Source organism: Panicum hallii, chromosome 6 (genome assembly GCF_002211085.1).
Source record: "Panicum hallii strain FIL2 chromosome 6, PHallii_v3.1, whole genome shotgun sequence".
NCBI classification, from domain to species: Eukaryota; Viridiplantae; Streptophyta; class Magnoliopsida; order Poales; family Poaceae; genus Panicum; species Panicum hallii.
This window is the reverse complement of record NC_038047.1, coordinates 3,704,091-3,731,947: the sequence shown is the minus strand read 5'-3', so window position 1 is coordinate 3,731,947 and position 27,857 is coordinate 3,704,091. Positions and strand designations below refer to the sequence as shown.

General features: G+C 44.7%; 3 protein-coding genes and 1 long non-coding RNA gene across 18 annotated transcripts; 2 read left to right on the top strand and 2 right to left on the bottom strand.

The window, feature by feature from the left end:
• Positions 1 to 2,969: 2,969 nt before the first annotated feature.
• Positions 2,970 to 4,715, bottom strand: LOC112897395. The gene is made up of 2 exons (XR_003229656.1): positions 4,374 to 4,715; positions 2,970 to 3,311 (listed from the first exon to the last, which is right to left on the bottom strand). It is a non-coding gene; the product is annotated as an uncharacterized LOC112897395 (long non-coding RNA).
• A 5,650-nt stretch (positions 4,716 to 10,365) lies between these two features.
• On the top strand, positions 10,366 to 18,632 carry LOC112896503. 15 transcript variants are annotated; one of them, XR_003229472.1, is made up of 13 exons: positions 10,535 to 10,859; positions 11,170 to 11,222; positions 13,040 to 13,077; positions 13,712 to 14,030; positions 14,206 to 14,516; positions 14,765 to 15,395; positions 15,574 to 15,684; positions 16,847 to 17,047; positions 17,156 to 17,227; positions 17,336 to 17,417; positions 17,610 to 17,810; positions 18,108 to 18,387; positions 18,495 to 18,632. XR_003229472.1 is itself a non-coding variant. In XM_025964492.1 (6 exons), the coding sequence occupies exons 1-6, from the start codon at positions 10,535 to 10,537 to the stop codon at positions 15,426 to 15,428; spliced, it is 1,710 nt and encodes a 569-aa protein (XP_025820277.1). In that variant the 3' UTR covers positions 15,429 to 15,522. The 15 variants fall into 15 exon arrangements, 1 of the variants encoding a protein (XP_025820277.1); XR_003229475.1 differs by adding an exon at positions 16,725 to 16,779 and having other exon boundaries at positions 16,974 to 17,047; positions 18,108 to 18,631; XR_003229481.1 differs by adding an exon at positions 16,269 to 16,305 and having other exon boundaries at positions 18,108 to 18,631.
• Positions 18,633 to 21,628: 2,996 nt separating this feature from the next.
• On the top strand, positions 21,629 to 22,620 carry LOC112897360 (nuclear transcription factor Y subunit B-11-like). The gene has a single exon (XM_025965645.1). It carries the CDS (start codon positions 21,695 to 21,697, stop codon positions 22,424 to 22,426), a length of 732 nt encoding a protein of 243 aa, XP_025821430.1. The 5' UTR covers positions 21,629 to 21,694; the 3' UTR covers positions 22,427 to 22,620.
• A 364-nt stretch (positions 22,621 to 22,984) lies between these two features.
• LOC112897361 (RNA-binding protein 42-like) lies at positions 22,985 to 26,901 on the bottom strand. Its single transcript, XM_025965646.1, has 6 exons — positions 26,247 to 26,901; positions 26,055 to 26,152; positions 24,388 to 24,484; positions 24,202 to 24,287; positions 24,034 to 24,125; positions 22,985 to 23,396 (listed from the first exon to the last, which is right to left on the bottom strand). Exons 1-5 carry the CDS (start codon positions 26,623 to 26,625, stop codon positions 24,072 to 24,074), a joined length of 714 nt encoding a protein of 237 aa, XP_025821431.1. The 5' UTR covers positions 26,626 to 26,901; the 3' UTR covers positions 22,985 to 23,396; positions 24,034 to 24,071.
• Positions 26,902 to 27,857: the final 956 nt, after the last annotated feature.

The window sequence follows — 27,857 nt, the reverse complement described above, 5'->3', positions numbered from 1 at the left end:
CAGGGGTCGGGGCCCGGGGTCCCCCCAGCTCACTGCCAGTTCCCCACGGCCTCGCCTACTCGCCTCCACGTGGGATCCGATCAACGGGATCGCTGTCTTTCCGTTCCGCAGGCCATCTCAGTTCATCACACCGTCCCGTCCCGTCCCGTTCCGTTCCGGCTGTAGCCTGTAGTGCGCGCTGATGATCCTCCGTCAGTTGGATCCATCGGACTGTGTGCAACAGCTATACAAGGCACCCAGATCCAAAATAGATCTCCAAAAGTAATGTTTCAGTCTTCAACAGAGTACAAATCTATTTTGCATTTTAAAAAAGACGCAATCTAAATCTGAGTACCGTCTCTTCTAAAGACCCGTTTGCAGAAAAGATTCTCTTTTAGATCTTATTGTTGGAGAAGACAAAAATAGTTATGGAACCCTTTGCATAGCGTTATGCAATCATGGAATAAGTTTTCTACTTTGGATGTCATTCTTGGAGATAGTCTTATATCTTATAATTAGCAGCTAAAATTAGTACCAGCGTATTCAAACATATTATCTTATCTTCAACGAGACCCTTATTTGAAAACAAGATCCTCGGTACCGATCAAAACAAAATTAAAAAAAAAAGTTTCTTACCAAGGAACACTATAGCACATGTGTACATCTACTGAAGGATACGATGAGACCTGAGGAGATGCACACTTTGCGTGGCGGGTGAGGAACAAGATTCTCATATATCGCCATTGCATCTCCTCCTCTTTTTGAAGCACCACCCATCCAAGCTTTTTTCTATCAGTGTATGTAAAAGGAATTTCCTTTTCTCCCGGGATTTTTTTACAAGAAAAAAAAAGAATAAAAACGCGCGTCTCGGTAGCTTTCGCCAAATATTCTCCAGAGGCCTACGCTCGTAGGAACGTCCATCCACGCGTTGGGACGTGACAGGCCGAGTTTCATGCTAGGACTAGGTACGGTGGATAATATAAAACTTAAAAGGACAGAAGAGAGGCTGGTCCAACGTTGATGGTGATGGCATTTTTCTTAGACTAGTTGGTCCATCAACAAATGTAGGTATGCCATTTGCATCTTGATGTCAGCAATGAGGACGAGGTTAGTGACATCCGGTATCGGTCGCGACGGTAGCACAAAGCTGGTACCTGAAGAAAATGATGGGAAGGACGAGATTAATTACTTACACTAATATATTAATTCTTTCTAAAACGGACCAGTCAGAAGAGCTGCCGATTATATTAAAAAGAAAAGACAACGTAGCGCAAACAAATTTCATTAGCTTATCCTTCTTGTCATTTCAGCGAAAGCCCATCCCTATTTTGTCACCGACTACAGAAGGCACTATAAAAGCTTGGAAGGTGGCCGGCGACGTTGAAGTGTTCTCCTTTATCTATCTTTTCGCAAATATATCGCACAAGCTGTTTCTAGGAAATGAAAAAGAAAAGCAAGTCAAGTGGTTTGTTTGACTGGTGCATGGTTCTTCAGTTCAACTGCTTTTTTTTTTTTTGACATCGATCTCTTCAACTCATCCAGTATGATACGTGCATGCGCAAAATGACTATTCAAAGCAAAGCCTGTACCTCTAAACGTTTGTTTATCCGATAAGGAACATCCATCTCGGTCAGCTCTTGCTTGGGTAACTGCTGCTGACTTGAGCAGGATCCGGGAGTAAAATACCGTCTGATATTCTCGCGCACTGCTTTTCCTGCACGCGGATTGCTTTCGAAGGTTCTCCTCACATGTGACGCTGATGGGCAAAAGCTTGAAATCCGGACTCTCTATTCGTGCGCGAGCCCTGGCAGCGCTGCTACGTCGCCCGTTTCCGCGGACCACGGCCGTTCGATCGCGGACGATCCGGCCGTCCACAAGTAGCCAGGCAGGGGCGTGGATATTTGCAAAAACAAAACCCTTCTTAGTTACATAATTCAACCCGTGGTTCATGAGCGTCCTCAGGTTACAGTACACGCTCTTGTTTTTTCTTATGCAAAATCTCGTGATGTTTCAATGCAAAGAAGAGAAAATTCGACTTTGCGGGCTGTTTTAAAAAACACGCCCTTCGTTATTTTTCCGAAAAACCCCTGGCTGCCCCTGCCGCGAAGTGCACGTCCGCCCCCCGCCACCCCTGCCGCGAAGCGCGCGTCCACCCCCCAGCCTTCATCCCCTCCTCTCTCTCTCTCCTGTGCTGCCGCATCCGGCACCGCGTCGGCCGTTGACGTTGCCACCTCCCCCTCTCCCGTCACAGCCATCCCCCACCGTCTGCCGCCGCCAATCCCATTGCTCCGGCCGCTCAAGAGTGCACCGCCGGCGGCCGCTTCGTGATCTCGCGGGAAAAGGCCACACAACGTGGAGCCGCATAGGCGCCGGGAGCGTCGAGGACCGCCGCCTCAATAACGATCTGGACGACGACGATGACAACCTGTTTGCCAACGCCGTCTCCAGCCGCGACAAGTGCCGGTGGTCCCCCTCCGCGGCCGAGATGGAGCTGGAGGGGCGGGAGGAGGAGTAGAAGCTCAAGATCTGGGAGGCTAACCTCATTTGGTCAATCAAGATTTTATACGAATTTCATTGGAGGCTAACCTCACCAGCAAAGCCTTCTCTAGCTGCATCAACTACCATGTCCCTCCACTCCACAAAGTAGCCATCCTGCACCATTAATCTCTGCAGACACAAACTCCAGCCTCGCCTCACCCAGTCACCCCCTCTGATATCTTAACTCGTGTCTCCTCACTGTATCAAGTACAAGCACCAATAACTAGGGATGCATCCACCAGTATGTTTGATGAGAACTGGTTTTAGGAAAATTGTCAAACCAAGTATTCTAAAACATTTTACTACAGCTGTAAAGCTCTAACAATACTTAAGAAATAATGAACATAACCTGGTCACTGCCAATAGAGTTCACTCATCTACATCTGAACAAAGACGTTGAACAAAATTAAATTGCAGAGCACTGCAATCAAAGTCAAACCGGAGATGGAAAATGAGGACAGTTTAGCTTGATAATCATGTATTGATCATTGAACTCTGCACTCACTAACTCATCAAATGAACAAACAAATTTCTTGAGCCCTTTTGCTCAAGCATCACTTGTAGAAGCTAGAAAGCTTGTTACAGAGGCAAGAGTATCACTTGAATGTGTTGATCATGAAGGGTCTCCAGAAAATGCTTCTGATGATATTTCAGAGGACTAGGTTTATTGGACTCTGACCACGGACTGGAGACACCGAATGAAAACAATGTGTTGCACCGAGACAATAAACCTGTAAATGGGATAAAATTTCCCCCAAGCAATGTTAAATGCATTGGTTTCCATTTCGATGTATCTGCATTCACCGGAATAAAACAACTATATCAGAGAATTCCATGGAAAGAGCTTTTCTTCTTCCTGCAGCTTCATCAAAGCAGGCTGTGAATGGAGATTTCAGCATAATAGATTTTCAAGTTAGGCAATAAATGTTCAACGATATGGCAAACAATGATTGCATAGCAGCTGAATCAACTGATCTTCCAGGGACACTGGGAGAAGATGCTCCCAGGTCTGCAGAAAATTCTGAAACAAGAGAAGATTGTTCTCCGGGGACACTGGTATACACACCTTCATCTGATGAAAAGGCTACGATGAGATGGGTACGCGGAGGCTGGTTAAAATAGAAAAATGAATCTGAGGATCCTGAAATCCAGTCGTACCTGACAAATATGGCTATGATACAACTGCTAGGCAGTTGAGTTTGCACGCTTCCATTTTGTATGCTATTCATATGCTTAATTTGGTATTTTACAACCTGCTTGCTTGGGACTTGCTTAGATTGCAAAAAATTTGCAATAGTGACACTGTAGCACTTTCGTTTGTATTTGACAAATTTTATCTAATCATGGACTAATTAGGCTCAAAAGATTCGTCTCGTGATGTACAATTAAACTGTGCAATTAATTATTTTTTTACATACATTTACTGCTCCATGCATGTATCCCAAAATTGATGTGATGGAGAGAGAGTGTAAAAATTATAACATTTGGGGTGCATCTAAACAGGCCCTTGGAGGAACCAAAGTATAAACCTACTGGCGCGGTCTACGGGACCTTGAGTGCAGTGACCTCGAGGCACTTTATTGCTTTGCACACGTGCAGTATCGAGCGCTTCACGACCGGTAGGGCTGGCCATTCGGTTTTTCGGGTACGTTTGGTTCGATTTTTTTGGTGTGAAAAATTTTCGGTGTACCAAAAATGGGAACCGATCGGTGCTACATAAAATCAAAAACCGACGTGTTCGGTGATGGGTTTTTGGGTACGGGGTTCGGTTTTTACCGAGTTCACCGAACTTTCAGCAACCAGTGCAGATGCAGCTAAGAAGCGAGCACAACGAGCAAGCAAGCAGCAGCACAAACCAGTAGATGTAAACAGCATGTAGCAGGCACAAAAAGCAAGCAGCTCAAGATTGGGATGCAAGCAACCCTGCAGCCGTGAGCGGTAGTGCCATCTGCCGCCGCTTGGGCCCACTCTGTTGTGCGCCGTCGCTTGGCCGCTCCTGCTGCTCGCCCGGCCCGACGCCTGCTCCCGCTGGCCGCTGCACGCCGCAGCTCGTTCCCGCGCGCCAGCGCTCGCCAAAGCTGCGCGTGCCTGCGCTCTATGCCGCTCGCCCGCGCGTGATGCGGGAGCGCCGGAGCGGGGAGGACTGAGGCGGCGCGTGATGCAGGAGCGGGAGCCCGAGCCGCCGCCTGGTGGCTGGTGCGTGGGGAGAGTAAGATTTAGGGTTTAGCTTTGGAGGCAGGGTATATGTAGGCGCATGTTTCATGGGCTGAGGTGGGCCGCACTAAGTTGGGCCGTGGGCTCTGCCCGCGTCTGCGTTGTGCGCTCTGGTATTTCAGCTGTTAGGCTCGGTGCATGCTATAAACCGACACCGAATTCTATAAAATGCAAACCGACACCGAACCGAAAAATCGAAAAACGGACAGTTCGGTTAGGGTCGGTTCGGTGTTTTCGGTGAAAAAATGCCCAGGCCTAATGACCAGCCTGTTCTCTTTCGAGGTGATTTTTGGAGTAATTACTTCCCTATGTTCTAAATTGTTAGCTTTTTTTTAGCAAATTTAGATACATAGTTTTTTATATGTATCTTGATATAGTGTTTATGTATCTAGATATAGTGTTTATCTAGTTGTATAGTAAAAGCTATGTATCTAAATTTACTGAAACGACCTACAATTTAGAATGGAGGGATTGGTTGGAAAATAGATCTTTTTTTCTTATTGTATGGTGTAGTTTCCTTATAGGAAGGGAACGTAAAAAAGAAGCCTATGTTCGCTGGCTTGGCATAAGACAACAAGTCAGGCGGAGGGAAGGAGCGACGTACCTCGCCTAGTGGGATGACCTCGCGAGAGAACGCCCCAAACACCTCCGCAGCCACTAACATCGCCGAAGCAAGCAATTCCTGCACTTCTTACAGCTGACCGATGGCCAATGCGTTCTGATCCTGAAACTAGCCCCACCAAGAGGCCTCGCGCTCGTCGTCCAGCCGGAACGGGCCATGCCGGGGTCGCCCGGGTGTGGCCATGTCACGACTGCCCGACCCTTGGGAGGCACCACCATTGCAGCCGGCCGGTCCTCCCCCTCCGCCTCTACTTGCGCCATGGTCGGCGGCGAGCCCTCCAACCATCGTGCCCATGGGCACGGGCGGTACGGACGATCAGGCCTTAGCCACGCTTGAAGACTCCGCCACTTCATGAGAGAGCCCGACGTCGGGTGCAACAGAGGCGAGCACTTCCTCCGATGCCGCGGCGGCGGGCGGCAGCAGGACGGAGGGGACGACAAAGCTGGCGAAGGGTCGTGTCGCGCTTGTCCCAGGGACGTACTCCCTACCAAATTAGGGAGTATTGGACATAGATCCTTGTATTTGAGTGTTAGCATCGAGCTTCGGAGAAGTACGGTGCCGGCCCCACCACTTCCACAGGCCAACCGGCTGTCCACCAGCTACCCGCAGCCAGCGGTGCCCGCGCCGCCTCGCCGCCCCGCCGGCACGAACCGCCATCACCGCCCGCTACCATGCTACCCTGGAGCTTCCTCTAGGATCGCCAGATACAGGTAGGGAGGATATCACAAATATGAAGATATAATTAAAGAGTGGGGAGGAATGGGGATTGGTAGGGAGAGGAGAAAGATCATTGGAGGAATTTATTTTGTGTTAGATATTTAGGCAAATTTCGGCATTTTTGAGTTCCGAATATTACTAGCGGTTCTATGATGCAAATTACTGATCTTGTGATGACGAAGCAGGTGCTTGTGTTCATGTTAATACCATTAATTAACACAAACAAAAGAAGAAACCAGAGATGGTTTAGAATGTACCCCGAGACGGGACCAGTGCTGATGGCACCCGTTGCGTCGTTCCCAAGACTGGACATTGTGTCGATCCGGACTGTTCGATGTAGCCAAACTAAAGCCGTTGCAGTGCAGATGACCGCCGATAAGTAGTCAGGACGATCTAGTTGTTTGATTCATTTGAGTTAGGGCGTAGATGAATTAGTGGTACGCTTGAGGATGAAGTAGTCGGTTTGAGAGAGAAGTAGTCAATCGGGCCACAAGGATGTAGATGAAGTAGTCCTTCGGGGAGCAAGCGAGCAGTTGCGTGAAGATGCTCCTAAAAAACCTGATTGCCCTCTATCCAGTGCATGACCTTCAGCGTGAGGGTTTCGGAGGCTTGCTCTCTCTAGAACTGTGCATGCAGCGCTAGCGATGGAGATGCTAACAATAGAAAATAGAGGGAGAAAGAGAGAGGTCTCCTTAGAAGGAATACCGTCGAGTGTTAAGGCATATGTGTCAGTGTTTTACTGCCAAGTCCATCAAGGGATAACCCCGAGGTAGTAAGTTGTAGGTAGGGTGTCACCGTGATCAGGAACTTGAAGGTACAAGCAACGCAAGGTTTAGACAGGTTCGGACCGCGAGTTGCGTAATACCCTATATCCTGTGTGGTGACTTGTATTGCTTAGGGTTTGATTATTTGTGGGGGTTTTTTTGGAGGGGGTCCCTCCCCGCCCTTATATTGTCTGGGGGACAGGGTTACATGGAATCATAACCCAATACTAAATCCTACTCGTGTACTAACGACTAGTCCTACTCGTATCCGAATACACTGCAATAGATATAAGGTAAAGACATGCCCCATCCCTTATATTAGAATTATCTACACCACATAAGCAGTTCCGTGATCCTGGGTCTGATAAACCCCCGAGCTCTTCGTAGTCGAGTACTACAGGCTTTCGAATATTTGTGTAGTCATCTTCGAGTTCTTCAGAACTTTGTCTCGAATATATCGTCCTAAGTACCTTCCAAGCTGCTTCAAGGCTATGAGGTGCTCATACCTCGAATGAGTTTTAGCATGTGTTTGGTTTGGGGACCAAGTGGGATGGGTTGGCTCCATCCCACATTTTTGGGTTGGGTTCAACCCATTTCGTGTTTGGTTGGATGGGTTGGGTCCGTTCCTATTTTTTTTGTTTGGTTTGAGGGATTGAGAGGGATGAGATTATGTCCTCTTAACACTGCTATAAACAGTATTACCGGATCCCACCTATCAGACTCGTTTTCTTTTCCTTTTGATCTACCTTTTTTTCTCCACCAGCCCGCCCCTGCTCCGCCCGCCGTGGCTGCCATGGCCACCGAAGCTCGCCTCCGCCCCATCCCCACGCCGACCACGACGGCACCTCCGCGCGCCCCCTGGCGGCTGCAGCCACGCGCCACCCTACCCCCTGCTCCGCCTACCGCCGTGGCTGCCATGGCCCCCGAAGCTCGTCTTCGCGCTGTCCCCATGCCGGCCGCGACGGCACCTCCGCGCGCTACCCGACGGCCGCAGCCACGTGCCACCCCGCCTCTGATCCGCCTGCCGCTGTGGCCGCCGAAGCTCGCCTCTGCGCCGGCCGTGGCGGCACCTCCGCGCCCCCTGCCCCCTGGCGGTCACAGCCGAGCATCCGCCTGCCCAACGCTGGTTACGGCACGCATCCGCCTATGCCAGCGCCTGCTCGCGCGAGATGGAAGAGGACGGCGTCTGTTTGGATTGAATTGGGTTGGGATGGTCCGCTCGATTTCGAGGGACCATCACGACCCGAATCTGAGGGGAATATTTCCCTCATGGATGGACCCATTCCGCACAAAATTGCAACTAAACGTGGATCGAAGTGGGTCGAACCCATCCCAACCCACTTCGACCCACCATCCAAACACATGGTTAGTCTTCAGAAATAATCTTCTGTATGGGGCGCGATGAAAATCGCACTTCATATGGAGTAGCTCTTGGATCTTAAATTGAATCGAAGAATCAGGCTGAGGATCAAATTTACTCCTGAATCTTCTGATCTTTGTCTTCCAATAACTTAAAAAACAAGTCGATGATAACATGTATCCCCCAATCCTTGAATTCAAATCTTCGAGATTTGGAAAAAATGATCCAAAAGAATGTGGCATGCGTTTGTAGAATATTTTTAAGAAATTATCTTGATGTTAAAAATAGAGTGATTGGTTAGAAATTCGAAAACTCTTTTTTCGGGATTAAAATAACTTCTCCCAACAACACTGAATTACCGCTCAAAATAAATCTTATCCCGAGATCCCATCTGTTACCGCAGGCTATTTAATCCCGCAGTAATAGAGGGTAAGTCTTCGTGTAAGTCATTTTTCAAGTAGTTTTGCGGCATTGAGCCCCCGAGCTCATAAGCCAGGTGAGCCGTAGGAGCTATGTCGAGTAGTTATTAGCGTCCAACCCCCGAACTCGAGATTTCATGAATTAAGATATTTGCTACCCACGTAGATTAACATTAATTAAGAGAAGACAATAAATGCAGGAGTAAGAAGAAGTCGTCGTTGCAACAAATAGAATGCTCGTTGGTATAAAGTAGTCAGCAAAAGCACGGGTTGCGCGTATATCTATAGGGTGTAGCCGCTGCAAGCACGACACAATTCGGTGTACCAAGCGCGTGAGCGGCACACTACGAACTTGATATACCAAGCGCATGGGCTGTTAGTCAGCAGACCCAGTAGTCAACGCATGACCAATTTTGTTGAGAACTAGTTGGAGAAAGATATAAGCTACTTAGCTTGATTCATGGACGATTTGTTGATGAAGCCGATAAGTCGAAGTTGATTCTGACTAGTTTTTTACCGTGCGGAACTCGTCGCCGAGTAGTTTAAGACTCGTTCCCGACTAGTTTCTAATCGAGACGACTAGTTGAGGTCGGTAGCGGCGCGGGATCTTATTAGATTAGAAAGTTGGATCTTGCCCCTATCGTCAACAAGGTCATCAATGGTCGGGTAAGGAGTCAATGCAGGTGCCTTCGGACCTGTCGTGGTTGCGAGGTGACGATGGAAACTTCCTGCGCCGTCAGCAACGAACGCCCAGGAGCTGAAGATAAAATTCGTGCCTTCTTCAAGCGCAATGGTGAGGTTGAACGATGCCATCAAGTTCGCGAGGGGATCTTTGATGAACATCCCTACCTAACGCGCTAGGTGTCAGTGTTTTACCGCAAAGCCCACCAAGAGATACCCCCGAGTTGGCAAGTTGTAGGTAGGGTGTCACCAAGATTAGGAACTCGAAAGTGCAAGCAACGCAAGTTTAGACAGGTTTGGGCCGCGAGTTGTATGACTTATATTGCTTAGGGTTTTATTATCTGTGGTTGTTGTTTGGAGCCCTTATATAGTCTAGGGGACAGAGTTACGTAGAGTTCTATCCCGATACTAGCTTAGGAGTCATACCCGAATACTATTTGGATAATATCCTTCTGTACCGACTAGTCCTACTCGTATCCGAGTACACTGCAACAGGTATAATGTATGGTACATGCCCTATCTCTTATGTTAGAATTATCTACACTACGTAAGCAGTCCCGTGGTTCCGGATCTGACAGTACAGGAATGAGAGGAGGCTGTCCCTTGTGTAGGTGATCAAAGAGGAGAAGGAGATGACCCTGGACACAATAATAGCTATCAATTTGCACCATTAATCAGTCATCAATTCTCTATTTCAATCACCAATTACAACCCAACCATTACTCTCTTCAATTACCCGCATGGTAATAATCACCTCATAACTTCCCAGCATTAACTCGTGGAGCTTTTAATTCTTAATTTATCATTCAAATAAATGGGCCTAGTCCGAATAATCCAACAATTTGTAACCATAATTATAAATTATTTATTGGGACTATAGTTTCTTAGATGGTATCTATATGACATGGTATATCATAGATACTATTACGTAATCTCTTGTTTGGCACTGTCCTTATATCCAAATGGGTCGAAGTGTAATTTACGGAAAACTGAACTTCCCGAACCGATGTCAAAAAAAAAAAAAGAAAAAAGTTCATCGCCGCTCCTGCGCGTCTTATCCCCGGCACGCTCCTCCTGCGCCCCACAGCACGCGACACTCTCGTCCTCCTTTCCACCGCTCAGGAAGCCAAACCTGTCGCCTCCTCGCCACCTTCCGTTCCTTTCCGCTCCGGCCGCGCAATCCACTCAGGCTCTCGGCTGGGCTCGCCGTTGGATTCCCCCTACTCCGCCAACTCGTCCGATGGCGCCGCAGCTGCAGTGCTGCTATTGGATGTCCTCCTGGCCACGGATCGAGCAGATGCCCCGGTGGCCGCGCTCCTCCGACTCGTTGCGGCGGCGGCTCCTACGCCTCGCGCCGACGCGACGGCCCTGCAACGTCGCGGTCTGCGTGGTCGCGGACGCGGACCCGGCACTGGCGCTGGACGGCGGCGCGGACTCGGTGGGGATCGAGTTCCTGACGGAGGAGCAGGAAGACGTGGACGAGAGAGAGAGGCTCAGGCGGATGCGAATATCGCAGGCGAACAAGGGTAACACGCCGTGGAACAAGGGCAGGAAGCACAGTCCAGGTATGCTTGTACTCTCTAGCTTTCTTGTGCTTAAGTTGTTTTGAAAATGTTGTCTCAATATTGCTGCAACAATGTGTCGGTAACATATCTCTCAATGGGCATAATGGATGGATTTGCCAAGGTGTCACAGGTTAGATCGAAGAAATGCAGTGTAAAATTCATAACTGAGGAGTGAGGCCGTTGTAGCATGAGTTAGAGTAGGAACCAAATAAAATAAAATACATATGCTGCTAAGTGATAACTTATAAGTAATGACTTATTACACTTTTTGTAAAGGGTTGTGCCTTATTTGATTGAATTCCATGTGCAGAGACGCTTCAGCGGATTCGCGAGAGAACCAGGATTGCGATGCAGGACCCCAAGGTGAAGTCATGTATGAATTATTATTATTATTATCATCATCATCATCATCATTATTATTATCTATGTATTCTGCTGTATTTACTATTTTGTCATGCTGATTACTTATTGTTAGCTGTGCATTGGAGCTCACTGCTTCATAACCTTAAGATTTTAGATAAACAATCAGACTGATCTACCCTCCTTAAAAGGTGCTGCCAAGCCTGCCAGTCCTCTTATTAGGAAATGATGTCTCTACCTGGCACTGTATAATGTCAGCCTTGGCTTTGTAACCGCTGCTAGGTGGGTGACTGAACAAATGCATCGAACCTTTCAGAAATTAAAGAGTAATGTTTACATGCACCCAGGGTTAAGATATGTTTGATTTGTTGAATTTGTGTTCACCAAAATTGAACTTTTTGAATGGGAAGAGTTTACAGACACAGCTGTTGCATATGGGTGGCCAAGGTGTGTCTGTAATCCAGGTTTGGCTTGGTGCCATCCCAGCAATGGTGGTTATTTCAGTGACCTGTTAGTGGAATTTGGGGGGCCAAGTCATTTACAATATGCTAGGGAAAGAAAATGGGAACCTAGAATCCCAAGTCGTCATGTCTTGTCCATTAGGGTCCATGCGATGGAGGAAGTGTCAGCAGTCAGCACTAATCATCCCTATGGCTGCACTGTTAACGTGACTGTTCACGTGAATAGCACCACGTGTTATGCCATGTTTGGAAGTATTGTATATTAATCACCTGTATTTGCATTCCACCTGTAATTTTCTGGGCACAAGGATACAAAGGTATCTTTTTTCACCGATAAGCTTTGCTGTTTGGGTAAGGGGAAAAACAGCCATGCAAATATGCTGAATACAAATTGCTGATAGCATTCGCACACATGCACCCATTATTTCAGTTGTTGTTCCAATCGGTCCAGGTTTTGCAATTGCTCTGAATCTGCAAACATCTTTGATGCTTTGAATTCTCCATCTTTTACACCATATTCAAGAAGGAAATATGATTGGACCATGGCAATCAAAGTGAGTCGGTAAGAACCCATCGCATCTATCATTGAATTTCAGAACAAAGCACGAAGTTGGAGCCCCTGAGCATATTTTGTATCCAGTCCCAAATAAAAAGTAAAAGATCAGAATACATTTCAGAGAGAGCAACAGATTGGAAAGTTTTCATATCAGAACACATTTCAGGAGACAGAGCAACACATTCGAGCTAACGCACAAACAGATTTAGATCTCACTGAAGAGTAGCAAACCGATTTCAATCTAATACACACAACAGCTCATAAGCCAATTCAGCCATCAACCCACAAGGTAGAGTAGCAGTTCACACAAGAAAGGGCATCAGCTGCAGAAGAAGAGGGACATGTGAAGGAGACATAGGGATCAGATGAATGTGGCAGATGGAAGAATACATGAAAGATGAGGACTTGTGTAAAGTACTTTAGATAATTGCTATGCTAGTTTTCATGTGTAAAGTACTTGAGATAATTTCTAAACTATTTGCACTAAATTAGTTAAACACATTGCTCAAATAACATCCAAATAATATACATATAAGACACAAGGGTACAATTGACCATCCACATAAAAATCTCCAATTTCCTGAGTTGGAGCCAAAATGTAAGCCAAACACCTCCTTTTCGTACTTCAACTCCATGGTGGAGCTGCTCCATCATGGAGTTTTTGAAGTGGACCTGAATTTGGTTGAGTTAATTGGTCCCAAACAGGCCCATAACTCCATGTTATTTCTCTAGTTTATTCTTTTTTCGTAACATGAGTTTATGACATGTATTACATCCATGGATTTGTTAATCATATTCTGCAGGTTAAGAAAAAGCTGATGAATCTGGGGCATGCACAGAGGTACATTGCAATTTACTAATCTGTTTATTTAGTAAAATGAAATGAACAAATTACTGTCTATGTGTTTCATTTCAATATCATGACAAAATACTTTCCTCCCTAATTATAACCTCCTGGCCTAATCTAATATGGTTTTTAGTTTACAAAGTGGTTGATTTCCTTATGAATCTTGGGAACATGTCAACCATGTTGATCCTTTTATAGGAAGTTAGGAAAAGTGCAAATATTGCAATGCAAGGGTGAACAACAAAGTCATGTGGTCGAAATGGTTACCCTCTCACCAATTCTATATTTCTCAAGAAATTTGTTTGTTCATTTGATGAGTTAGTGAGTGCAGAATTCAATGATCAATACATGATTATCAAGCTAAACTGTCCTCATTTTCCATCTCCGGTTTGACTTTGATTGCAGTGCTCTGCAATTTAATTTTGTTCAACGTCTTTGTTCAGATGTAGATGAGTGAACTCTATTAGCAGTTACCAGCTTATGTTCATTATCTCTTAAGTATTGTTAGAGCTTTACAGCTGTAATAAAATGTTTTAGAATACTTGGTTTGACAATTTTCCTAAAACTAGTTCTCATCAAACGTACTGGTGGATGCATCCCTAGTTATTGGTGCTTGTACTTGATACAGTGAGGAGACACGAGTAAAGATATCAGAGGGGGTGAGGCGAGGCTGGAGTTTGCGTCTGCAGAGATTAATGGTGCAGGATGGCTGCTTTGTGGAGTGGAGGGACATGGTAGCTAATGCAGCTAGAGAAGGCTTTGCTGATGAGGTTAGCCTCCAATGGAATTCATATAAAATCTTGACTGACCAAATGCGGCAAGAGTGGTTGGGGTATCTCCAAAAAAGGAGATCAATGCCAAGGCCAAGAGGTAACAGACGAGCACCGAAAACTCCTGAGCAGAGGAGAAAAATTGCAGAAGCTATTGCTGCAAAGTGGTTGGATCAAGTAAGAGCCCAAAAATACTTTTTTCATATATTTTCTTTCAGAAATGACTTTGATGCCATATGGACATTTTTATTTCTCATTCCACATGCATCAGCAATAGAAGTTTGATTACTATTTTTATTGGCATGAACATTCTGAGATCATCGCTTGACTTTTCAGTGCTTTCTTCCTCTAGGAATATCGTGAACGTGTTTGTAGTGGAATTGCTAGCTACCATGGATCATGTACTGGCACTAAAACACCAAGAAAGCCAAGGCCTGCTGAAGAACCAGGTGTAAAGAGAGAGTCTATGAAAAAGAAATCTATGCAAGATAGAGCTGTAGCCTTAGAGGATGCTCATGGAAAAGGGGCAACTGTTAAGAGAAAGAAAAGTGCAACTCCCTACAAAGATCCGATGGCAGGTGAAAAATTGGAGATGTTATCAAAGATTCGAGCTCAAAGGGTAGCACTAGCAATAGAAAAGGAAGAAGCTATTAAAAGGGCCAGGTATGCCTCTTTATTTCAAAATGGAAAATGGGTAGACTATGCAAGTCTTGCTCGTACTAGTTTTGGCAGGAAAAATAACTCGTATCCTTAATTCATCTTTATGCACCTGGTCATGTTCCTTCAATTGTTGTTAAAAACCTAATGAATGATTTTTCACGGGAAATATTTTTATATGCCATTTCATTCTTGTCTGTTTAATTTTCTCTCTTTCCTGATAAATAACTGCTGCTTTAATTCTTTACTGCAAGGTCACTGATTGCAGAAGCAGAAAAGGCTGCTGATGCCCTGGAAACTGCTGCAGCAATGAGCCCTTTTGCTCAAGCATCACTTATAGAAGCTAGAAAGCTTGTTACAGAGGCAAGAGTATCACTTGAATGTGTTGATCATGAAGGGTCTCCAGAAAATGCTTCTGATGATATTTCAGAGGACTCAGGTTTATTGGACTCTGACCACGGACTGGAGACACCGAATGAAAACAATGTGTTGTACCAAGACAATAAACCTGTTAATGGGATAAAATTTCCCCCAAGCAATGGTAAAGGCATTGGTTTCCATTTCGATGTATCTGCATTCACCGGAATAAAACAACTATATCAGAGAATAGAGAATTCCATGGAAAGAGCTTTTCTTCTTCCTGCAGCTTCATCAAAGCAAGCTGTGAATGGAGATTTCAGAATAATAGATTTTCAAGTTAGGCAATCTATGGTCAATGATATGGCAAACAATGATTGCATAGCAGCTGAATCAACTGATCTTCCAGGGACACTGGGAGAAGATGCTCCCAGGTCTGCAGAAAATTCCGAAACAGGAGAAGATTGTTCTCCGGGGACACTGGAAGAAGACACACCTTCATCTGATGAAAAGGCTACGATGAGATGGGTACGCGGAAGGCTGGTTAAAGTAGAAAAATGAATCTGAGGATCCTGAAATCTAATTGTACCTGACAAATATGGCTATGATACAACTGCTAGGCAATTGAGTTTGCACGCTTCCATTTTGTATGCTATTCATATGCTTAATTTGGTATTTACAACCTGCTTGCTTGGAGGAACCAAAGTATAAACCTACTGGCGCGGACGGGACCTTGAGTGCCGTGACATCGAGGCACTTTATTGCTTTGCATACGTGCAGTATCGAGCGCTTCACGACCAGCCTGTTCTCTTTCGAGGTGACTTTTGTAATAATTACTCCCTTTATTCTAAATTGTTAGTTGTTTTAGCAAATCTAGATACATAGTTTTTTATATGTATCTAGATATAGTGTTTATGTATCTAGATATAGTGTTTATCTAGTTGTATAGTAAAAGCTATGTATCTAGATTTGCCAAAAGGACCTACAATTTGGAACGGAGGGATTAGTTGGGAACTAGATCTTTTTTCTTACCGTATGGTGTAGTTTAATTATAGGAAAAAGTTGGGCTAAAGGCACGTACAATTCCTACAACTGTAGTTGTAGTTTAATGGACCTAAACGCGACCAAGGGACCCCCTACCCCCAAACCTCCACACATGACATTTATTTCCCGGGGGTTTTGGGCCAAACCGATGTGTTCCTCCATTTTCCATATAAACTGCTTTGGACTGGGCTTGAGAGGTTTACCACAACTACCCACATGGGATTCAATATGTCTCTTTATTCTGCATATCTGAAATCTACCACTTAATCTATTGTCAAGAATTTAGCCTAATTGGTGTGTTTCAATTGATGTGTTCCTTCATGTTTCAAGTAAGCTTTTTTGGACTGGGCTTGACAGGTTTACAGTGAGGCTCAGGCCATAGGAACTATCGAGGGTTCGAATCCCTCTCTCTCCTTTTGTTTATTGAATACATTTGTTTCTTTCTATGTTTTTCTTTGTTCTATTCAGTTTAGTGAGTCTAAACAATTTCCGTAGCCAGCCTGTAAGGGAGAGCCTGTATATATTAGAACCTTTTTTACCCAACGTATTGGTCTTTCGCATAATTAGATTACATAAATCCCCCTACAAGAAATATATATATTCAGATTATGTCTTCACTGTGCCCGATTGTATTTCCTTCAAGGGAGGGCAATTTTGTGTTTTTGAGGAAAATTATATGGTAAATGGAGTATAAATGCGCTGTGTATGAATAACTACCACGAATTGTGTAGTTTCAAGTCTTGATTTGGAGGTCTAGGCATAAGATTCACAGTACTGTTACAGAAGCATAAGCTTTTTTCTTTTCCCTTCTAGCTGGCTACCAGAATCCAAGGGGGTAATGTCTTCTTTACTTGTGAGCTATCTACAGGTGAGTATAATAATAAGCAATTTTGTTGCCCATCTTAACTAGAGGTGCTTGTGGTCTATTCAAACAGGAGAATGGGTACGAATCAATACCGATTGCTAGCCATGAGGGGAAACATTATACATGCTTTCTACCAGTTGACGAAACTAAGATCATGAAGTCAATTGACCCACAAAATGCAACTAATGTTATAATAGAAAGTGACAGGAGAATTAAGCCAAAGGAGCGAAATGAGCTGCTTGAGCCTCTCAATGATCAGTGTTTCTACAGGGTGAGCATACAACTCTTTATTTATGCATCAGCACACATAATGAATTATTGGTAATGTGCATGTGCGCCTGGGGGGAAACATTCTGATTATTATGCCATTTTTACGCAGCATGAAGGTTGGTGGTCTTATGAGTTCTGTTACCATGGGAAAATCCGATAGGTTCATGTAGAAGGTGAGAAGGTAAGAGTTTCTCTCCCTTCATTATTTTGCTGCTTTTCTTGTGAAGGTACGTCTGAGGTAACTGCTGTTTGATTACTGATAGTTCTACTCTGGTTTGCTTTAACACAGTTTGTATGAACAGAGAATGATGATAGAGGAACCAGAGATCTACCAGCGGATGCTTCAGAGCCTCATTTCGAAAGCTCAACAAGTTAAGGACTTCCGCCCTATGTATCTCGTAGGGATGAAATCTGAAACATTTACAGGAACAATGCTATACATCTTGTATCCAATAGCTTCTGCTGCCATGTTGTGGCAGTCAAGCCTCTTAAGAAATTTTATTCTGTGTCTATCCTGTCACTACATTTTGCCGATGCTGACATGTTGTTTGCGTTGTCGCCAGTGTAACAATGAGAAACTTCTGGAGAACCCATACCTTCAAATGTGTGGAATATTGCAGTTATCAACTGACCTAGGAGTGCAATGATCAGGCCGTGAAGGCATTTCAATGGATAAAGCTATAGGGTAGAATCTGAAGTACTTTAGGCTGTGTTTATTGCAGAAGAATCTGAAATTGGATTCCTCTGCTCCAAATTAAGAAAAGGTGTGTCCTTCTGAACTAATTCGCTGTCATATCATTGCGGTATGTTGGATTTGCCTGTTAGTCTAGAATTAGTCTAGTTGACATGGTGCACTTTACATTTTGAATGTCGCCTTCTAGAAAAAGAGATATGCTGTGCAGTGCCCTCTTCTATCTGTAGATTCAGCCATTCAGGAGCAATGTGATTCTCCATATGTGGCATGTGCCCATTAGTCTAGAATATGCCAGTCTGCCAGAATAGTACTCTCCATGTGTGCTTTATTACGGGGTTACTAATATTTCTTTTTAATATTTTTACAGATGCAATGCGAATCATGTAAATTACTGGGTTGGCCGGATTCTTGTACAGGCCTCTGAATTTCTTCATTCTTTGTTAGACTTGGTGAATATCTTTCCGTGGGAGCTACTGTGATTGACAGGATAATTTGGAGATCATCCTGTGTTATGGACACCGTGCCATCATGGTTTACCTACCTGGATGAATTGACAAAGGTTAAAGACTACGATTTTGTAATGCTGACCATTGAGATCGAGGCAGCACAACTTTTTTTTGAGGCATGCTCGGTTCAATAAGTAGCAGGTCTCTTCCTTAACTATGTGTTTGTTCTTCTTTACCTTTCCATATATGGCAGCTGACCAAAGGAGTGTAGATTTGTATTGCCGAGTAATAACAATGTAAATTTGCAGGGTGGTGGTGATTAATTTGGAGATGATGTATCGCTCTGTATTAGCTATCATGTTGGCTGGTTAATTGTAACTAGCATCACTGTTCATACTCGGTTGTGTATATGGAATCGAGAACTGTGCACTTTCGGTTGTGGTTTTGGTGCGATTGCAAGGTCGGAAGACCAAACGTGGATGGTGAAGATGATGTTTAATTGCTTCATCTTTTTTATATGAGCGATTGCCGCAGATTTTGGTATTCCAGTAATCCCAAAATGACTGGGAAGGTAAAAAAGAAGATGAATTCGTCTTAGTGGTTAATCGTCCAACTTATGGAAATTCAATTTGTCAACTTAATGTATGCTACTGCCATCTAACTTTATTAATATATTTGCTCCTCTAATTTCTTTCACCGCAAAATAAATTTTAATTACCAGACTCAAGTACTTTTTAAACAATCATCAAATTGTTCATCCCAGAGCCGCATAAAGGGCGCGCCAGACATAGTGTCAGCAAAGTGCAACCGAAAAAAGAAGGCTCTCTTTTCTACCTCCCGGCGCTTGGGTGCTTTTGGCATGGGCTTCCCCTTTGGGCTCTTGGCCTGCTAAAGCTCAGCTTTACACCAAGGCTCTCGGCCCACAAGAGTGTGTGTGTGCGTGTGCATAGAGACGGTAAGCTGGTAACACAAAACTTTTAGCAGAATTGTTCTCTTTTTTCCCCTGTTGGTCATATTATTTCTAGTTTAATTTGATTTACACATTATGCCTTTTTATATCATCATCATGTTTCTTGGTTGAACAGGATTTGTAGCGGTACAGTTCAAATGGATGTGGGATCTCCACCGTCCATCCAACCTTTGGGCAGCTTTTTTTTTTTTATAACAACCTTTTGGGCAGTTTGGGCGCCAACAAAGCACACAAGTGCCCTGATTAGAAGATCAATATGTATGCCAAAGAATCCCTAAAGATGTTGGTGCCTTGGGCCTTTCAGAGCTTGGACTCGATTCATTATGGGTCTGAATATTGCCGGGCCTCAATGGGCCTGGGTTGTCTTTGCCTTAACCACCAAATAAGCACTTCCAAAGCTCGATTAACCACAATCACTGTTCTTCCAAAACTGCCGAGCTTGGCCAGACTTCCTAAGATCTACTCATCTGTCCTGAAATATTATCCTGAAATATAAGGCATTTTGGTTTGTCCTAAGTAAAAATAGTCTAAATTTGACCAAATTTATAGAAAAAATATTAACATTTAAAACATCAAATAATTAAATTATAAAAGTATATTTTAATAATGGATCTAATTATTCTTATTTGACATTCAAAATATTATTACTCTTTTCTATAAATTTGATCAAACATAGAACAATTTGACTTAGAACAAATTAAAATATCTTATATTTCAGGACGGATGGAGTACCATCTTAAAAAAAACAGCTGAAAACAATTAGCATCCTCATTTTCCACCTCCTCTTGAATTGAAATAAAGAAAATGGGACCGGCATATAAACACTTAAAAACGTGCTTTTCCGGCTGCACTGGAATATAAGATCTACCAACTTACGAAAAGAACCCATGTTTGGTGGTTAAGGCAAAGCCAACCCAGTGCAATTGAGGCCCGGCAATCTTCAGACCCATAGCAATTCCATCCTCTCAAAAAAAAAAACAAATAAGCACTTCACTTCCAAAGCTCGATTAACCACAGTCACTGTTCTTCCAAAACTGCCGAGCTCGGCCAAAATTTATTAGATCTACCAACTTATGAAAAGAACCCATGTTTTAAATAGCAGGTTATAAGATTTAGCGGCTAGTCCTTAAACCTTTATTAGCGTTCTATAGCCCGCTATTTAAAATACTGAAAAGAACAATTGAAAACAATTAGCATCCTCTTCTTTCACCTCTTGAAATAAAGAAAAGGGGACCGGCACATATAAACACTTAAAAACGAGCTTTTGCGGCTGCACTGGAATCTGACAAATGGCGCAATCTCAGTTCCCAGGACGATCTCCGGCTGCTGGAACTAAACTTGTCGTCCTTTACCGTTCAACTCCAGGTCCCAACCAAAAGCATCATCATCCATGCATTTTCATATTTGCAAAGCCTGCTTAAGCGACTAAACTAACCCCCGATCGTGTTAATTAATCATGTTCCTGCACCCAAGTTGCCCCTCACATATATTCTTCTATTATTGACCGATGTGATGGCGCGAATAATCCGCAGCGCCTTTGAACCCAGAGAAGAAAAGAGGGGGGGGGATAAGAGGGGCATCCTCCCTTTGGCCTTTATCCCGGCTTTTTTGAAATCACGAGATACCATATTCGACCAAGTAATATTTTGTGACCCTAATTTAGTTTTTATTAGTTTTTGTGCATTTGTGCATGCCATCTTTGGCTATGAACTTGAACACACTGTCAAGCCAATGGGGCAATGACCATGCATGAGCCCCCCTTTTCCGGTAAAAAGGGCGTTGTGCATCTGTTCCATGGCTGGGATGCCCTTGCCATTGCCGATTGGTCTAGGAACCTCAAAAATCTTTGTGAGATGCCGTTGCTTGAAGTGACACGGGAAGTGGCGAGGCTGTGGAGTATGCCATGCCATCGTCTATCCCGTGGAATATTTTGGTGTTTCCTCTGTCTTCATCTTCATATTGGAACTTTGGCCTCCAAGTTATGGAACTTTCAGATATATTCGGGTCGATCAGCACACGATGCATGCACCACAAAGTCTCCATTTTCAGCTCAGGTTGAAGAAGAATGGATGCATTCACACACTTTGTTTCGTTATTGAAAATGACCGTACGGAACCATATCTAAGCTGTGTGTTCGAGCTTGCAACTAGGCTTGCAAGCTGCCCTTCGCCGCCGCGAACAATTGTGAAAATTCATGTGAAATTCTTGTAAATCTCTATGAACAATTGTGTTCCAAACAAGCCGCCCTTCACCGCCGCGAACCGCCATATATTAGTTTTTGACTTCACCGTAATTAAGGTCCTAGCTGGGCAAGAATTTTGCAATGATTATACAATTAATAATCTTGTGTTTGCTTTGTGTCGGCATCAATACCGTCCTCCCACTCGCATCTCTCCTACCTTGCTTAGCTTGCTCCCTCCTTTCCAACTTTAAAAGGAGATCATCTCTCGCCACGACTCCATCCATCACCCAGCTCCCACAACACCTCGGTCCCTCACCCCCCTGCAGCTTGGCTAGTAGCTACTCTACTCCAAGGGCATGAAGAGCAGGAAGGGCTACCTGCTGAGCCCGGTGGGCAGCCCTCCGTCGGACAACGAGTCCGGCGCGGCGGCGGCGGCCGGGTGCGGGAGCAGCGCGGGGTACGGCGGCGGCGGCGGCGGCGGGGACTCGCCGGCCAAGGATCAGGGCCGGCTCCTGCCGATCGCGAACGTGTCGCGCATCATGAAGCGGTCGCTGGCGGCGAACGCCAAGATCTCCAAGGAGGCCAAGGAGATGGTGCAGGAGTGCGTGTCGGAGTTCATCAGCTTCGTCACCGGGGAGGCCTCCGACAAGTGCCAGCGCGAGAAGCGCAAGACCATCAACGGCGACGACCTGCTCTGGGCCATGACCACGCTCGGGTTTGAGGCCTACGTCGGCCCGCTCAAGTCCTACCTCAACCGCTACCGCGAGGCCGAGGGCGAGAAGGCCGCCGTGCTCGGGGGCGACGGCGGCGCCGCGGACGACGGCCCGCTCGGCGCGGGCGCCATCGCGGCGCCCGGTGACCGCGCGGGTCACGACGCCGGCGCCTCGGCGGATCACGTCGGGCTCATGATGGGGGTCGGCGGCGGGTTCGGCGCCGCGGGCGGCGGGACGTCGTACTACGCGGCGGCGGGGAGGGCGTACGGCGGGGACGGGTCGAAGGTGGTGGAGTTCGACGGCGAGGAGGAGAACGGCCGCGGCATGCAGAGGGGGTTCGGCGGCGGCCACCTCCACGGCGCCGTGCAATGGTGAAGGGCGCGCCGTAGCTGTAGGTGTAGGAGGCGACAAGCGGCATGTGCCTCGTAACTAAACTTGCGTACTAATGAACTGTTGCCGCTCTGCCGCTGTTAACTAGCAGTTTTTTCCCCCCTACTTTTCATCGAATGTTTAATGAGACGATTTGAATTTGAGTTTAATTTGAAAGATTTCTCTTGATTCGGAAGGAATTTAGCTAGTTGGTCGACGAGGGAAACTGCACGGAAATTGACTTGGCAACAGCATCTATGCTCCGTTGGCATGCACACCACACAGCTCTGTATTTCCCGATACAAAGTCAACAGAGGTAGCCGGGTGAAGGGATGCAACCGGGGAGTGCCGGAGAGGCGCCAACCGCTGGCCAAAAATGAGTGAACTGTGCAATGGGCTTTAAAGGAAGAAGCCAGTGGGCTGCTGGGCTTGAGAACGGCAAAGCCTCCTCTCTGGTCTCCTCCGAGTAGGTTCCATCTCAAAGATCATATTATCCAGAGATTCAGATCATGAAAGAAGCAAATATATAGGAACGCCTCTGTTTTGATCAAACTTTACATCATGTACGACAACTTGCAATGCCACGTTTATTCGATCTGACACTCCCTTGTTTCTCTAGCAAACTCTGTAATTTATCGGAGTCTCCTTGAAAAAGCCAAAGAAGAACAAGAATGAAAATTGATAGTTTACTTGGCTCAAACCTAAAGCAAAAGGTCCATTTGGCACTTGGCAGCACCAAAACGCCCTCATTAGTCATTTGTCATCATACTGGTCCAGAGTGCAACATCAACGTACAAGTACAACTGTTGAGAAAGGGAAACAGAAAGATGGAGCACAACTTGTATCAAGTGGATGTTGATGCTCCGTTTAATCGTCACAAGCATTCGCACAGCCTAAGTAACAGCAGCCAGCCTTTCGTCGTAACTAGTGCAGAAAGAGTTGTTTCCTGAAGTCGCGTCATCCCAAGGGAGCAGCACTGCATGATACACAACATATAAGCCATCCATCAGTCTTCTGAAAATCACACAAGTCAATCTCCGGTAATTTAGAAGCCAGAAGCCGCAAGCTGATGTGGGATGCACATCCATTTTTCGTTGAAGCAATTCACACAAAGGGAGGGAGAACAGGGCAAACAAAAAAGACTGAGAACCAAGAAAAACAGAATATCTAGAGCCAAGAATAATACAAGCAATTGCCTCAAAAGGCTTTGGCATCACACTAGTTTTTGTTCAAATTCATATTTAAATCATGTAGACACATCCCAGTTCATTCTCAATGGTGGTGATATGCAGGTAGTGTGACCCTACCATTTGTTTTCCTGTATAAAAGTAAGGTTTATACAACCAACTACTATAAATTCCTCGGTTTCCCTCCATACCATTATTGTACAAACCTAAGATTTGCTACATGAAAAAGTTACATATCCATAGTGATGCGATATAGTGTTCAGCTCAAGCAAGTACTTGTGCATTTGCAACTTGTGCAACGATTGAACAATATATTGGTAAAAAGGGAGAACATTAATAACCATGCAGTGGCACCATAATATAGGGACATAGGGTCACAGCGTTTTCTGACAGCTCATCTAGCACGTAAACTGAGAAGGAACTTACCATCTGCAGGGATCATAATCAGAATGACCTGTATCGCTTTACTTGTGAAGAATACTCTTCTTGGGCATTTTAGGCTTCCTCTGGACATGATTCTGAAAGATGGAGAAAGTATGGACAAAAATTAGAGGGCACACCAAGAGCAAAATATAAAAGGAAACAGATAGGCACCTTTTGCCTTTCCAGAGCCTCAACATCTGTCCTCTCCTTCCAGTTACTCTTACGCAATTTAATTGGCCGGTTTCCTACATACTTTCCTGAAAGAAGTTTTGTTCGAATGTGAAAAGGAACAGTAAATCAAAACATGCAGACAAGTTGCAGCAACTGAATCTGCAGAACATAGATTGAGATACAAACCATTCATTTCTTTTATTGCTGCAGCCAGATCAGTAGGGTTTGAAAAGCTCACAAATCCATAACCTTTAGTTTTGCCAGTCCTCTTATCTCTAACAACCTGAAATAACGAATGCAAAGACAAATTAAGGCCATATAGAATCAAGAATGAATGTCAAATACTGCATAATATGTGGCTCAGCATCTGGGTTTCTTTGTGAGCTAATCTCTTGGGACAACCTATGTGAGCTAGTTTAGGTTTCTTTAGTTGAAAAAATTTAAGCATAGGGAAGGAAGAAGAGAATGAATTCAACAAAGAGTAGGTTGTTGATTGTTAGCTAGAAAATTATTCAGGGATGTGTAAGGTTACTCGGACTAATCCCCAAGGTTTGATCGGCCCCCAAACCCTTCTGCTCCACCAAATCTCTTTTTAGTTTTTGCTACTTCATATGCATTTAATGCGTTTACAGAACTAATCAATATGAAGTAGCATATTACTATGAAAAAGATCTATATGAAATATCTAGAAACTGCTTGTTTTCTCCCATGCATACAACATTTTATGACACGTAATTATTGTGACAACATCATGACGTGCCATTGATCTTCTGTAGTCTGCTAACATTTGCAGAGATCGGTGTTATTCTGATCATGATTCCCCATTTGTTTAGGTAGTCCCTTGCATTGATAATCAACATGGAACAATGCAAATTCTCGTTTTCATGCTTGCCAATCCTTGTCACTTCTTCCATGCCAAATTACACCTGACTATTAACGGATTTCAGAAGATCTGAATGTCTTACAGATTTTTGCAGTCCATAATCCAAATCCTTTTTTGTAACATCATTTACCTAGCTTTGGCAGATCTAAACAACTTATGCATTTACTCCTCCCAGTGATAGTAGAGGACAATTTGGACTTTGGACGCCACTATTTCCAATTGTAAAATGTATTTATGTAAAACTCAGTTAAACTATTTCATTACTCTTTGAGACATATCTACAAATCCTGAACTAAGTAACTATAAAAAAATGATAGCAAAGGTTTTAAACAGACAATTACAAAAAACTGACATATATATATATATATATATAAAACCGTACTCTGCAACATACTCCTGGTTAATATATATATATATATATATATATATATATATATATATATATATATATATATATATATATATATATATATATATATATATTAACCAGGAGTATGTTGCAGAGTACGGTTCCATTAGCACCTAATAACTGCATATTTAAATGTTATGGTGTGTAAAACATAGTTCATGCCCAAAGATTATTAGTTCCTATATTATGTCGCAGCTCATGCAGGATATTGAATCTACCCAGATAACCATTTTGGAGTACAGGTTCCCATAGAATCTGCCCTAAGCCATGAATTTGTTAATAAACTCCATCGGTCTTTTAAGTACCTCGTGCAGGCTGCCAAGTTATCTACCTATGTTAATCATTTAGGATAGAATTACATTGAACAATTATTGATCAGGCTGATAATTGGATATGAATTTCACCACCTTGTGCCATAACTAAAAACCTGAGCATTTTTATTACCTTGACATCTGCATAAAACTCTAGAAAGAATTTGACAATGTACTGCACATCACATATTGAAGAAAACAAGTTTCACCACGAATAAGTTTTTTCAACAGAGGGGAGCAGACTAGTTACCCTTGCCATGTTGAAGGAGGGGAACCGTGAGAATGCTTTGGAGAGGACATCGTCATTAACTTCGTTGCCTAGATCTCCACAGAACAGCCTATAATCATCTGCAAATTGTTGAGAGTTGAAACCCAAGTAAACAAGAGAAGGATGAGGGATTAAACAGAGGGGGACTGAACGGAGAGAAGTCATGGTCGGTACTTTCGGGCCACTCGGTGAGGGTGGGATCCTCCCAGGACTGTCCGGCGGCGCGGCGGGGGATGGGCTTCTTGCTGGTGGAGGGGTCGGAGGGCCTGGCGCTGGCGCTGGCGGCGGGGTCGAGGACGTCGCTGGTGGCGAGGGCAGCCTTCACGCTCTGCAGCGCCTCGGGGGTGATAGTCTGCGCGTCCCGCTGGAAGAGCTGGTGCGCCTGGTGCAGCTGCTGCTGGTACTGCTGGTAGCTGTTCGGCGCCATCGGCGGCGGCATCTGCGGCTGCGGCTGGTGCTGCTGCAGATGGAAAGGGAGCGGGAAGTAGCTGGCCCCCGCCGGAGCCGAAGACGACGACCCGGGAGGCGGCGGCGGCGGAGGATTGGAAGGCATGGAGGCGAATCGACTCGGGAGTGGCTCAGACGCCGCCGGCAGCCGCGACCCCAAGATTTAGGGTTTCCTGTAGACGCCTACTCGCCGCTCGGCGTCCTCACCCCCTTCGCCCGTGCGCCTGCCGCCTGGCTGCCCTCCCGCTCGATCCTGCTGCGAAGCAAGCGGTTCCGCTACGGATTTGGTGGAGCAGAAGGGTTTGGGGGCCGATCAAACCTTGGGGATGGATTTGGATTTCTATTTTACCGTATGCCTTGGTCTCTCTCTATTCTGTGTCCTAGCGATGGTGTAAATAAGAAAGCGTAATCAAGACCGATCATATTTTACGTTTTCATACGGGATCAAATATTTTTTATTTCAAATTTAGATTTAAATTGTATACTACTTTAACTACCATACCTTTTGACACTTCTTCATAAGAAATAATAGAAAATTTTTCACATGTTATTAATATTTTTGGACGATCTCATTACGCCGCATAAATCGTGCGTGCTGCTAGCGCTTGCCCTACTCAATCGCCGAGATAAGTTCATCCCCTTCCTTTATCTATCCGCTCCAGCTCGTCGGCCTCGCTGCAGCCGGAAACCCTAGCACATCTCTAGGTTCCTTTGTTCTTCCTTCTGGTTGTGGCCTTGCCTGTTTAGAAGTGTAGTTCGTGAGCTCCAGCCCTTTATTGTGCTTTCCTTCCTCTTTAATGTATCTGATCTACTATATTTTTGCCTGATATGTGATTCTTGGATGGGCTTGTAGGGCGCAAACGAGCCAAGGGGTGGGTGAACTAGGATCTAGGAGTCTCCATGGACGAAGAAAGCTGGCTGCAATGTGGTGAGTTCTTAGCTTTATCTTCCATTTTTTCCCAAAAAGATATATAGGATGAAGAAATGTTAGTTTCTTTGCAAATTGAAGAATAGTGACATCTGTAGTTGCTTCTAGCTTACCAGTATTGTTTCGGCTTTAAAAAGAATTGAGGTTTGAGATTTTTTTCTTTTGCTGGGTCACGCCTAGAGCTGTTGTTGCCTTCTCTTGTGTGCATCTACGACATATTACAAGGATAGATTTATCTTCCATGCTTTTTTTGGTACAGCTTTCTATGCTACCTGTAAAACTAAGTATGACTTGTGTAGGCTACCTATCAATACCAATTTCTAATAATCTGTTGGCTTTCAGGTATACCTAAAATTAAATAGTAGTATCATCTTTAGATGCTTTTGGTTCAGCAGTTAGCTAGAAATTAG

Bases quoted from the DNA above. Each gene is read 5' to 3' on its own strand.
- LOC112896503 (XM_025964492.1), top strand. From the start codon at position 10,535: ATGGCGCCGCAGCTGCAGTGCTGCTATTGGATGTCCTCCTGGCCACGG. The intron at 14,031-14,205 runs GTAAGAGCCCAA...TTCTTCCTCTAG, and splicing joins CTGCAAAGTGGTTGGATCAA to GAATATCGTGAACGTGTTTG. The intron at 14,517-14,764 runs GTATGCCTCTTT...CTTTACTGCAAG, and splicing joins GAAGCTATTAAAAGGGCCAG to GTCACTGATTGCAGAAGCAG.
- LOC112897360 (XM_025965645.1), top strand. From the start codon at position 21,695: ATGAAGAGCAGGAAGGGCTACCTGCTGAGCCCGGTGGGCAGCCCTCCG.
- LOC112897361 (XM_025965646.1), bottom strand. From the start codon at position 26,625: ATGCCTTCCAATCCTCCGCCGCCGCCGCCTCCCGGGTCGTCGTCTTCG. The intron at 26,153-26,246 runs GTACCGACCATG...AACAATTTGCAG, and splicing joins CCTCACCGAGTGGCCCGAAA to ATGATTATAGGCTGTTCTGT. The intron at 24,288-24,387 runs GTTTGTATCTCA...AACTTCTTTCAG, and splicing joins AGCAATAAAAGAAATGAATG to GAAAGTATGTAGGAAACCGG.